Source organism: Spea bombifrons, chromosome 1, assembly GCF_027358695.1.
Source record: "Spea bombifrons isolate aSpeBom1 chromosome 1, aSpeBom1.2.pri, whole genome shotgun sequence".
NCBI classification, from domain to species: domain Eukaryota; kingdom Metazoa; phylum Chordata; class Amphibia; order Anura; family Pelobatidae; genus Spea; species Spea bombifrons.
The window spans coordinates 144,359,799-144,373,667 of record NC_071087.1 but is presented as its reverse complement, the minus strand read 5'-3'; the positions used below and the strand labels follow the sequence as shown (position 1 = coordinate 144,373,667).

General features: G+C 38.3%; 1 protein-coding gene across 1 annotated transcript; it reads right to left on the bottom strand.

Moving 5' to 3' along the window:
* Nucleotides 1-5,783: 5,783 nt before the first annotated feature.
* On the bottom strand, nt 5,784-6,728 carry LOC128462763 (proteinase-activated receptor 1-like). Its single transcript, XM_053447969.1, has one exon. It carries the CDS (start codon nt 6,616-6,618, stop codon nt 5,803-5,805), a length of 816 nt encoding a protein of 271 aa, XP_053303944.1. The 5' UTR covers nt 6,619-6,728; the 3' UTR covers nt 5,784-5,802.
* Between the last annotated feature and the right edge of the window lie 7,141 nt (nt 6,729-13,869).

Genomic DNA, 13,869 nt, shown 5'->3' with positions numbered 1-13,869 from the left:
GAAGAAAGCCCATCTTGTCCTGAAAAAAACAATATATAACTTATGTGGGTACACTAAATGGGTGAGGAGAAAATTACACCTGAACACAAGCACCACAAAAGTGTCAAAACAGCCTCGGTCCCACAGGGTAGAAAACGAAAAATGAGCCCGGTCCTTAAGGGGTTAAGGAGAAAAATGCAGTCTCACTCACTGCTTGTGTGTTTCTCACCTGAATAACTCACAGGGCTCTTTTTTGTAGCGGCCCCCTGCTGCTCATTGGTAACAGGTGAGTAACTATCTGAGAGAACCAGAACTAGTGGACTGGCTGCATCACCTGCTGCAAGTAAACCGTGGAGTGGAGCACTGGCCCTCCCTTCTCTCCAAATGCTCCACCCCAGGGACCCAAACATAACTACAGCATTACTATTATTTTGTCGGTAACAAAACATTCTCCCAGGGGTTATCAAATACATTGCACTGCAGTATTTTCTGAGAAAAATATATGTTATCCACCACCACGCCCGGTTCACTGTCACAGGGTAAATATGTTGTTTTTCGCTGTATAAAGTATAACAGTAACTTTAAATCATGTGAAATGTTCCAGTTTGGCTAAACACAGTTGAATATGTCTTTGAACCAGGAATGCTGGGAGTTTGAGATCTTAGACTGACAGGATAGGGAGTACAGCATGAGAATCCTGTTTTTTTATTAATCACAGAATTTAAAAATAATAGTTAATGAGTACGATCTCGTAGACAGATATTTACATACAATTTCATGTATCACTAAAAGGTATAAGGCATCAACCCAACGACTACATCTGGTATTAAAATTAACATTGTTACAGCTACACAACCTCTGGTACTACAACACCCAGCATGCTCAGTGACTTAATAATTTATGTCTACGATGTAGTTCTCAACAACTGCAGTGTCAAGTATAATTACTTCATCTGCAGTTGGAATTTGTTGTTTGCTGCAATTATCTTGTGATAATATTCTATTGGGAAAACTATAATTCCCTACTTAATTATAGCAATCCTTTTTTACATAGTTGCGTAATCTTCTAATAAAAGAAGTACTAATGATATATGCCAAGAAAAGCATGGAACGTATTATACACTTCAATTAGGTTAAACTAATTTAATCCCAGAGTCTAATACGGTCAAATTATAGTAGTTTATTAAACATAATCCATCATAAAATCTTAGTCTGACTATTGTACTTTTGTCATACTTGTACACTTTGAATGTATGTACTGTAAATTGTTCTGAGTACATAGTTCAGTATAAAGATAAAATCAACTATGAGGAGATATGGAGATCACTGTTTTTTTCACTTATCTGCATTCCTGTGCAAGGCCGCTTTATTCAGCGGGCAAAGTGTGCATTTGCCCAGGGCCCACTAACCTTCGGGGGCCCACTGGCAGCCATACTGCCAGTTTGGGGCTAGGGTGACCACAAGTCCCGGGCAGCCTCAATACGGGACAATGCATTGAGGAGTCTGAGTGAAGGAGGTCTCAGCTAATCAGGAGAGACTTCTCAACCCTCCTGATTGCCTGAGAGTTCAGAAGCCTCTCCTGATAGGCTGAGTCCCTCCTTCACACCAACTCAGAGTAAGCTGCAGCCAGCACCGGGTATGTTTGACTACGTGTGTGACTGTGTTTGTCAGTTTGTCACGGTGTTTGTTTGTGTGACTGTGTTTGTCTGTTTGTCATGGTGTTTGTGTGACTGTGTTTGTCACTGTGTTTGTCTGTTTGTGTGAATGTGTGTGTGTAATGTGTAATAGAGGAGTCTGAATCTACTCATGCCTGGTGTTAGAGGGGTTAACATTCTATATCTACTCATGTCTGTAATGAGTGTATGTATATTATTAAATCTGAAATCAACATGGTTTCCAAGGTTTCTTAATAATTAATATATAATAGTACATGTGAATCAGGGTGTATATGAGATCCAGCAGCCATCTTTGAATATTTTTTTTAATACATTTTGTTTTGAATTTTGTAATCAACTAATTTTCCCTCAGCCCCTTTTCCCCATTATATCCTTTATCCCCCCCCATACAGCACCTATCCCCTCCTTCAAACTCTTCACAATCTTGGTCTCTGTGATGTTGTTCTCTGTGAGCTCTGTTCTGGTTCACATCCAACCTGATGGTACCTTCAGCATCTCCTTCTCTAGTAACGCTTCCCCTTTGGCTTTCAATACCACCTAAATGCCGATGACACCCAGATCTACTTATCCTCTCCTGATCTCTCTCCCTCTGTCTTAGATGCGGTAACCACCTTGCCTCTGTTTCTAACTGGATGTCTGCCTGTTTCCTAAAGTTTAATCTCTCTAAAACACAATTCCTCATCTTTCCTCTCTTCAAAGCTAGCATTCCCTCATCGCTCCCTCAATGTCAATGGTGCAATCATTTCCTCGTCCACTCACACTCGCTGCCTAGGTGTCACCCTTTACTCTGACCTCTCGTTCTCCCCTACATTCAGTCTGTCTAAAAAAAACTTCCGCCTGCATATTAAAAGCATTGTCCGCATTCGTCCCTTCCTAACACAAGATGCTCTTGACTATTGTAACTCTGTCTTAGCTGGTTTCCCTCATACTCGCCTCGGCCCTCTACAATCCACCATGAATGTTGCTGCTTGACTTATCTTTCTCTCCCATCGGTTTAACAACTCTCCCCTCTCTTCACTGGCTGCCTATGCGCTTACCTTCAAAGCTCTTCATAGCTACGTATATCCTAAAATCTGCCAACAGTACCAAATTTCCCAGGATAGTCCTGTTTTTTGGGGTCCTGTCCCGTCAAATACAGGTTTGTCCTGGCATAAAAATACCGCCTATGCATTACACTGTGCACAGGCAGCATTGAGTTTTAACACACAGCCTAAACGCTTGTAAAACTCTTTAGGCCTCACCCCCCCCATGTGATCCAGGAAGGAAATGTTGGTGAGTATGCATCTCTTAACTCCTAAATGCTCTATCTGCTCTTCCGATGATCTGTCTGCCCTATGCTCTGATTTCTAGTTCTAATGTGCGCTTGCAAGATTTCTCAAAGGCTGCCCCTATCCTCTGGAATGCCCTCCCCCGACCTATCTGACTTTTTTAAGGAAGTGTATAAACGTACATGGTAATAACCTTCTTCCCATATTCCTTTAGCTCACCTAGTCCCTCTCCGGCAATACTTATACTAGTGTGACTAGTCCATGCCTAATAGCACCACTTTTACCTATTGTGTAATGTAGTTTGGGGTAGCCGTATTAGTCCAGTGTACTAATTCTTAGCACACTATCAAAACTTCCTATAACCTGTGCCTTTTTTTTTTTTTTTTTTTTTCTCTCTCTCCTACATGCTCACCCCTGCTCCCCCCCTTGCCTTATCTGTGCAGTATATGCCACTATTTACTATTTACGACCCTCTTAGTTTTTTGTCTGCAAATTCTCTACCGTGTTGTTTTAACCCCTGTTTTAACCTTGTATCAGAACATGTACTGGTCAGTTTTAAACTGTGTTTTTCACTTGCTTGGTCAGAAATGCTTTTGACTTGATAAAGGGAGGACTCCCGAAAGCTCGTCTATTATTTTAATACTGTTAGTCCAATAAAAAAGGTATTACAAGATTCTGCATCATCTTTATAAAAAAAAACAGGGAGTCCTTGGACTCTCCCAACTCTGACGCTAGTGCCATCTAGTGGCATGGTGTTGTTTTTAAATATCTGTTCAGCTACAAAGTATAATCAAAAGAAAGAAAATATTCTTCCCAGCTTGCAACTACTTTCACAGCTCAATAGATGTACCTGATATTAGGACTTGGTTGCAGTTGGTAACATCATATATTTGAAAATTTTGTATGTTCTCAGCTTTAATGTTTTTGTTAATTTCAACTATCTCTCTATAGTAATAGTACTACAAAATCTGCCGGCGCTTTATAAATAAATGCAATGTAATAAAATATATGTAACCCCCACACTGCCTTTCTCCATACCTTATGTTTCTCCTCACCTCATTCCCTTTAGAATCTGTATGTCTTAGTATGTCAGTTTTAGTTTTTTTATATATGTGCTGCAAGAAGGGCTGCTTACATTTTTGGAGCTATATACAGTATATATAGCTGTATATCAAAATAAAAAAAAAAACAATTAAAACAGATAATAAAAAAATAAAAATAATAAAGCTTTGGTGAAATGTAAAAATGGAAAATAATGACCCCTGATTTATCTGTTGCCAGTATTGAAACAGCAACAATATTCCTACATGTTGTGGATTCAAGTAGTTCCACAAATATGTATTTATTGTACAGATGCAAATATGATTCAAATGCAATTTAACAGTAATTTAGGCTGAATCAATTTGGGATCTTTCCAAATAAACAGTGTCAAACTGTCAGAAATGATTTTTCCACTGGTCAAAAGAGGCTGCTGCCAGGCTAAGATGCCCTCTTGTAGAATGAGTTCTTCTGTTTAAAGCTTTTTCAGGCATTCCAAAAATGCTCATACATTACATTTTAGATTATTATATCTATTTGAGCCATTTCTTATTTCTTTAAATACCAGTGACGTGTATTGCAACGACTGCATTGCTAGAGTACCTCCAACAAATGCTATAGGAAGTAGCGCCACGTGGGAGTTTGGCCGAGTGTCCCCCATGGATCCGCCAATGATGCCCAGACACTCACGCCAACACAAATAGACATTCAACACAAACTATAACACAATACAAACTAACACATGAACACCCAGACACTGACGCTAACACATAAATCACATACAATCAGACACTAAAACAACCAGACACTCACACTAAGAAAACTAGACATAGTTGTCTTAGTGTGACAACAACATAGCAAGAAACTCAAACTAACACAACCACTCAGACTAGCACACAGACACTCAAACTAACTCACACACACTAACATCCCCAGACAAAGAAAACAGTAACCCAGACATACAGTCACACTAACATATCCACGCACAAATACTAACATAACCAGACACACATACACTAACATACACAATCACATACACTAACATACCCAGGCACACACTAGCATACCCAGACACACATGTTAACTTTCCCAGACACACACTAAGATAACCAGGCACACACATACCTAGACACACATGCTAACATACCCAGACACACATGTTAACACAACCAGACATACACACATTAACATAACCAGACATACAAATCCAGACAAACACACACACAGACACACACACACAGTAATATAACCAGACACACACATGCTAACATAACCAGAAACACACATACAAACCCAGATAAACACACACATACCCAGACACACACTACTATACCTAGACACACACACACACAACCAGGCACACACATATCCAGACATATAAACGCACACACCCAGACACACACACTAAAATAACCAGCCACACACAAACCCAGGCAGACACACATACACAGTCAGACACACCCCACTTACCTACTCTGTCTTCAGTTGCTTTAGCTGCTGCACTACTCCTGCGGGCTCATGGAGTTCGATGCACTGGCGTTGGGGGCCCCCGGCAATGCAGTGGCTGCAGGGGCCTCCATTACACTAGTGAATCCAGAGAAGAGGCCCTTCCTGTAAAACTGCTGCAGGGCCCAAAGCTCCTTAATCTGTCCTTGCATGGGATAGCTGCAGATAATCAACAAGATAATCAAACAAAAACACAGAGGCATATATTCTACATTCTATACTTTAATATTAAATGCACAATAAAGGAAGGTGGAACTTATATGGCTGGTAATATCCTCAAAGATGGTAATTTAGATTGCTGTCCTAACAGTTTAATGTACTAAATTGGCAATATGTTTACTTGGAAACCTTTTTATTGCAGAATAAACTGTATACATACCTCTGACATTGCGGGGATGCATAGTAATAAATCAGAGGATCAAGACAACAGCTAATGCTGCTAAGACAGGCACAGATCAGGTAAGCAAAATACAAAGACTCGTTGAATGCGCTTAAAAACTTCATGTAATGAGTTAAAAATATGACATTGCTTGGCCCAAAACATAATATAAACACACTGAACACAAACACAGCCAGAAGCAAAGCATGTGTTTTCTTGATTTTGTTACCAATGTTGGAGGAGCTAAGGCTGTGTATAATCCTGAAATAAGAAGTGGTTGTGATGATTAAAGGCAAGAAAAAGAAAAGCAAACAATAGGAAGAAAAATAGTATACGTAAAATGTCTGTTGGTCTTTCAAGTCTAGCACATCGTGGCAGGTGGTGATGCCCAGTCCAGCAATATATTTAGTTTGCTCGGTTATGAGGAGAGGTACAGTGCCCACTATCGATGTTGTCCAAATGAGAATGCAGACTATCCAGGAACGGCCTACAGTGCGCCAGGAAAGAGAGTGCATTGGGAAGACCACACCAAGAAACCTGTCCACGCTGATACTTGTCACAAGAAGAATGGAGCAGTACATGTTGCAGTAAGAGGCAGCTGCAACAAAGCGGCACATCCCAGCTCCAAACCTCCAGTTATTTCCCAAAAAGCGATAAACTATAAGGAAAGGTAGAACAGTCACAAAGCAAACATCAGCGACTGCCAGGTTCAGCATGTAAACCACTGCTGGATTTCTGACTTTCATCTTGGACAAGAAGATAATAATTGCCATCACATTCAGGGGCAATGCCAAAACGAACACAAGGGTATATACCGAAGGAATAAACTTGGTCAACCATGGGCTGGTGAGATAATAGGCTAGATCCTCTTTAATGTTAGGTATGGTTTCATTTTTGGAATCCATGAATGCTTCAGTTTTTTCTCCCGGGAAAAACACAAACGAGAAGATCTCTGGAACAAATAAATCAACAAATCATTGAAAAACTAATAGACTTTTTGGAACTATGTGACAACACCCTTCATAACATTTTGTACTACATACATTTTTAAAAGAAATTTGCAAAATTTTCTTCACCTAGAAGCTTGTAACCCTGTTTTGAGACATTTGATTTATAATTGTATTTCATTACAGGGTAAAATCAAAACAAGAATGCATTTTACAATACTCATGTTATATTTGTCTAATATTAAAATCACTGAAACATTTAACTGTGACAAATATGCAAAACTAGAAGAAATCGGAAAGGAAATACCTTTTCACAGCACTGTAAATTGCTGTATTCCTCATAAAACTAATATGTGTGGCATATAACTTTAGAAAGCATACAGTAAGTAATCATTTCCCCTCCAAAACCATAAAAAAGTTATTAAATAACCAGATGTATTTAGGTTGGGTGACATCCTCTCCATTGAGCGCTGCTATATGACTTCATATTAAAGAGCTCTTCCTCAGAAGAACCCATGTGGGTCAATTGGGGAGATTAGAGATTAGCCTTGTGCTTGCAGATTCATATGAATTTTAATTTTAACAAAATTACTATTTTAACTATTTTGTACATTTTTATGAACAAAGAAGTGGCCCCAATGGAACTCCACTTCTTGTTCTTCTCCTTGCTCTCCACCATTAACCAGGTCTCTTCAGAGTGGTTCTGCACAGGACAGATCCTCCATGCACACCCTGCCCCTGATTACAATGGAGGTGGAGAGGTTGTTCCTGTGGTGTGCACGGAAGCTCCTTCCTTTTCATGAAGTACTCCAAGAGACCACTATAATGCAGACAGATCTGTGGAGAAAGAGAAGCGTTTCTCCACATTCCTCCATGTGTGCGAAGGCCCTCCCCTGTTGCAGTAGTACACAAAAGGGGCCAGAATAATGTAGAGGAGCAGCATAGAGGCAATAGAGGAAATGGAGAAGAACAGGAAGAAGACCTGCAGAGAAGCAGAGACGGGAAGCGGCTGCCGAAGACAGTGCCAAATTTTTTTTGATCCATGTGCGCAAATCTATTAGAGATCTCCCTTGTAACAGTACATGATGGAACCTTGGAATGCCTGGGCATGATAGGAGTGTGATTGCTAACAGCAATCACAGTCCTATCATGCCTAGGTTCCAGCATTTACTGGTTGCCTGGGCATGATAGGAGTGTGATTGCTGTTAGCAATTATATATATATATATATTAATATTGTTATTGTATTTTATTATAATAAATAAATTATAATATATAATAGTGATAATGACCCCCCATCTTTAAAAATAAAATACATTTTAAAAGAAACACTTTTATTAAAAGTAAGTAACAAAAAATACAATAACAATATCAATTTATATATGATTGTTAACAGTAATCACACTCCTATCATGCCCAGGCAACCAGTACATGCTGGAATTTGTGTGTGCTGTTAACAATCACACACACACATATATATATATATATATATATATATATATATATATATATGTATATATATATATAATTTTTTTATATATTGGTATTTAATTTGTTTGTACAATTTTGGTGTGTTATTTTTTTTTTAAAGTGTGTGGGGTTTTTTAAATGTATTTAATTTTTAAAGATGGGGGGGTAATTTTCTGTTTTGGTTCAGAATTTTCATTTTGGTGCATCCCTAGAATAAATAGAACGATTTCATTTTTACGTATCCAGAGATAAAATGCCCTCCTGAATTTGTAATCGCGTCACAGGACAAAACTTTCTAGGCCCAGAAATCAGTGAGAGGTATTGTAAAGGATTTTGTGTCATTTACTTTATTTCAATCTGCATGTCTTATTAAAGGCAGTTTTTTCTCTCAGTGAAAAATGAGTGCGGCCCCCGAACATATACATTTATGATGAAGTGGCCCGCTGCAAGAAAAACTGGGATACCCCTGATCTAGTTCAAAGAAAATGTAAAAACAATTCTAAAAATTTGAAAAAATTAAAAATAAATCAAATTTAAAAAAATATAAATTAGGTTTTATAAAATAGGTACCCCCGAAGTACAAAAATAAGAAATAATATTGCAGAATGTAAGGGGGCATTTTATGTCCTTATAAAATAGTAATATGCTACTTATATTTATTGCCCTATAATTTGCAAAAAAAAACATTGGGTACCAATGGGTACAGGACGAATATTAGAATGTGTTTATCAGGTTTTTTTCATTAGCTTTTGTAGATGAGTAAAATATTTTTTTTAGAATACATTATATGATATGATCAAAATAATGATAATCTAAAAAAACGCCCTTGTACTGATAAAAACCAAAAGCAATATATAATTTCTGTAGGTACAACAATGTTAAACAGGAACAAATTTTGAAAAACAGCCTGGTCACAAAGGAGTTAAAAATGAGAGCAATAATACTCTAAATCTTATATGCTTATCTTGATGCTTATAGACATATACATTTGTAATATAGGCCCTATGTTACAGAACAATTTCAAGTGTATACTCTTTTGTAGATGTTTATAACGCGCACTCTAAATAATAACATAAAATCTAAATATTCTTGGGTAATTTGTGATTGTATTTTTACACTATTTTAATTATAAGATTCAGATCTAAGTAAAACCTTTCCTCAAATGTCATTAATTCCCAATGCACAGAATCCATCAATGAATTTCATACACATTTTACTCACCCCGTGTTACATTGTAACATTGAACTTGATGGAATAAGCACACCACAAGTAGGTAGACCACTAACAGAAAACTGGGCTCCATCTGTTCTTCTTATGGTGTTACTGGTGTATCAAAAATAATATTCTTCTCGGAAGTTGGTAACGGCCTGAACTGAAGCCGGATCTCAATAAACAGAGTCTTGTAAAAAAATTTACCTTTACCCTCCCAGTAACCAAATTTTGTACCAAGTTTACACAGCGGGGCATGATGCTGGCACATTCAATGTAACCACCACAGGAAACTCATTTATGACTTCCACTTATTTTTTCATAGTCTAGGTTGGAAAAGGTCCAACCTAGACTATGAAAAAATATAAAAAATACAATCATTTTATTTCAAAATATTGTTCTTAACAACATTTCTTTGTCATTCTAAAGATTGTATTTTGGGATGGTGCATACTGTTCATAATCTCTTCTTAAAGGTGGAGTTCTACCTATGTTTCCAATTTCCAGTTATTTCTGCCAAACCCATTGTGAATAGGTCTATAAAATCAAGCACAACAATAAAAAAAATCCTTAGAATTTTGCAGTACAATTAACCTTTTTTGCAAAGCTCAAAGGATGATTGTAAGATGCCACTTACTGCCTCGTTTGAGTCGGCCAGGTCAAGTGCAGTTATTGAGGAGTAAAAACATTTATGAGCACCAACAGCTCAGCTGTCAAGTGACTGATCAATAATAAGAGCTGCTGAAGTACATAGAGCGTAAAAAAATTTCTTTTACCAATCTGCCTCTGAGAGCAATGTCATCAAATGGGTTTCCATGGCCAAGCAGTCACATACAAGCCTAAGATCACCAACGCCAAGCAGCTTCTGGAGTGAGTTTCACCATCTGACAGAATGACTATCCCGGGTTTTTCAGATGCTAGAAAAACACTACACGTACTAATCATGCCAACTGTAAAGTGTGACGGTGAGCGAGGAATAATGGCCTAGGTTTCTCATGGTATAGACTATACATACAATAGGAAGGATTTAAGTATGCTCTCACATTAGGTTCCAGCATTCACATTTATCCCCTTGCTGCAACACATTTTTAACCCCTACCCCTCACACACAAATGAGGAAATGTAAGCACACATAACCTGCCCCTTGGAAAATAGGGGGCTTAGATAGGGGGCTTAGATACTATAGATACTAGGAGGTCATTTAAAAAATATATATTGACAATTATATTTTTAAGGGAAGGTTCAACTCTGATTTGGGAGTTGGAACACTTGTTACAACTAACATCTTAATTCTCAAAAAAACTTGAGGATTAATGAATGCCAGGGTTACTGTTGTTTTTCAGCTTACAATATACCATCGCACCTATATGAGCTTATTGGACATGCCATTCCCAGACCATGGGCATTAATATAGAGTTGTCACTCCCTTGCAGCTATAACAGCCTCCACTATTCTGAGAAATGTTTCCGTGAGAATTTTCATTCAGCCAAAAGAACAATTGTGAAGTCAAGCACTGATGTTGACCCAGAAGGCCTGTCTCACAATATGCATTCCAATTTATCCCAAAGGTATTCAGCTCTGTGCAGGCCTCTCAAGTTCCCCAACACCAAACACATCAAGCAATTCTTTATGGTCCTTGCTTTGTGCACAGAGGTTCAGTCATGCTGGAAAACGAAAGAGCTTTCCCCAAACTGGTGCCACAAAGCTGGAAGCATACAACTGTCTAACATGTATTTGAATGATGTAGCTGATGTGTGCTTTACACTCCACCAGCCAACACATGGCATTGTGCATAGTGAGTCAGAGAGCTCTTCAGTACGACCCATTCTACTGCCAATGTTTGTCTATGGCAATAGCTGCCTATGTGCTAGAAGTGTTATGTAAAGTGTTAGCCCAATATAAGTAAACTATAATAATAACTCAACAATTAGGAGGGGTCCACATGCTTTAGGCTATATTGTGTATTAGTTGGATATTCTGTGCAAGTTGTCTACCAAATGTCACTTGACTGATAGCTGGCATTCATTTGACATCAAGCAAATTGAGGCAAATATACTTTTTATAGCATTTATGGTTATGCATACCCCTCAACATTTCAGTTGAGTAAACCATGCCACCTTCCTTGGGGGGCAGAGCTATGGGGGCAGTGAGTGGCAGAGTGTGATAGATATAGATATTTGGATGTTGTTAAATTACATGTCCCATGGCATCTCTGATAGGAATATCTCAGACAGGTAGCATCCACATTAACAACTTGGCTCACTCTAATGCACAATTTTACTTTATTTGCATCTCATTTGCTTTCTGTGCATTACAGCATTGTATATATAGATTGTGGTATCTTTTACATACTAAGCTACTGATGTTGTTTTAGTTATGTTTATTTTTATGCCAAAACATAATGGGACTAGCACCTCCTGCTCACTGGTTTTATTTGCCGTTGTGTCTGATCTGACGGTTTGGTGTGACAATGCCTGCTGGATACATCTGGCTGCATGCTGAAAAGTATAAGAGCATAATGTCCAACCACAAGCACATAATTTATCAACCACTGGCCTTAAAAGGCCAAGGCTGATTTTCATCCCCACTCCTGGTGGCTGCTATTCGATCAGCTTGTATAGGTGTAAAGGCAGGTCCTACCAACCTTGAAACAGCTGAGATATCACAGGCATATTCACCTATTTGGGAAGCATTGCAGTTAAACATTGGATCATTGCAGTTTATTAGCTACATCTGTAACAAAACACATATGCGTTAGCATTGTGAATCTCTGTTGTTCATTTAGGAATGTTATACTATCATACATTAAAATATCTTCTAACTTCACGTTATTGTTATATACTATTAATTAATGTTTTCTAGAAAAAAACTAATATATTTTTTATTTAAAATAGTATACTATAGTAAAGTATGGTATAGTACCCCTTCCCTCAAGATTGTAGGCTTGAGAGCAGAGCTCTTTCCACTTGTATCGGATTGTCTTAGTCTGTAAATTGTTGGCGCTATATAAATAAAAGATAATAATAATAATAGTGATATAATAATAGTATTTATTTATTACAACCATTGTGTATTTCTCTTTCTGAACACTAGAGGGTGCAAGGGAGACTTCAGAAGTGCTAGAACTGGTTTGCTCATGATATACCGGAGGAATGAAGGATATTTTGGTTAGATTTATTCCTAAATCACTTATAGTAATATCCTGATTTGTGCAATGATTTTCAAATGGGGTCATCTGCAACAAAAGGGTTGCTAAAGGTCCTGTATCTAAAAATAGCAGAACCAATAAAAATTGCTCACACTTTCCCCTGGATTTAATAAAAAGATGTAGATAATGTCTATCCAGAACTTTGTGCGTATTGCACAACTTGAAAAAAAGACGTGTGGTTAACAACAAGTCTGACTTGAACTGTGAGTAAGGTGGACGCAGAGGCATCCTGGAGCTAATCTTAAATTATTTTGCTCAGGCGTGCTGACTTTCGGGCTATAGTTCTACAGGTGTGTATTGAGCGCCAATGGCCAGCACTGTGTGCCAGATGGCGAGTCCGGGCCTGTATGCATTTAGCCCTTTGCCTGGTTCATTGAGAGAATCTGTCACATGATGGATGACTCTCCTTTTCAAGGCAACGTGTTGCCTTTATCTACAGAAGGAAACTAGTGTAACATAACAGAAAGTTGTTTGCTTCACATAATTGTCTGTGTCCTGATAGGAACAGTGAACTATAACTCAGATAAAGTCTAAACCGCACCTTTTTTTGTAAAGGACTGTTAAGTTCAGTGATTATAAGTACATTTTTTTATTTCTCTTTATTAGTTGCTGTTTCTTGTAAGAAAGCCAACTCCCTTTGCAAATAACAGTTGGTTAAGATTTACCTATAATTTACCTTTACAATAATGGTGTAAATATCTAGTTAATCCAGAGATGAAAATATTTGCTTTGCATTGTGATTAGAGATTGCAAAATAGCCATGTGTACACATTCGCTGAAAACTGTTATTTTCTTAAACATAGGAATTATTCTTGTTCTCCAAACGTGGTGACTACATCATTTGATGTCTGTCATTTTTGGGCTAGATCGCATAATCTGGGTTTCACCAGTTTTCTGGGTCCACACCCGAATCCTGGGGGTCACGATAACAGGGTCCTGACACGCCCAACTATTCGCCCATTTCCCCCTTTAATGGGAAACACCCACTGATGTAAATTGGACCGCCTGTGACATCAGTGGTCCACACACCAAGTCAGTGGAAACACCCACTGACATCAGCAGGACCACCCACGTCAGCGGGTAGTCCTGGCCGCACCCTGCAAGGGGAGCTGTGGGAGTTCCCATGTATGCATATATATACGTTTGTAATACTGTGTGGGTTGGTTAAGCAGCTCACTGTGGCTGCCATTGA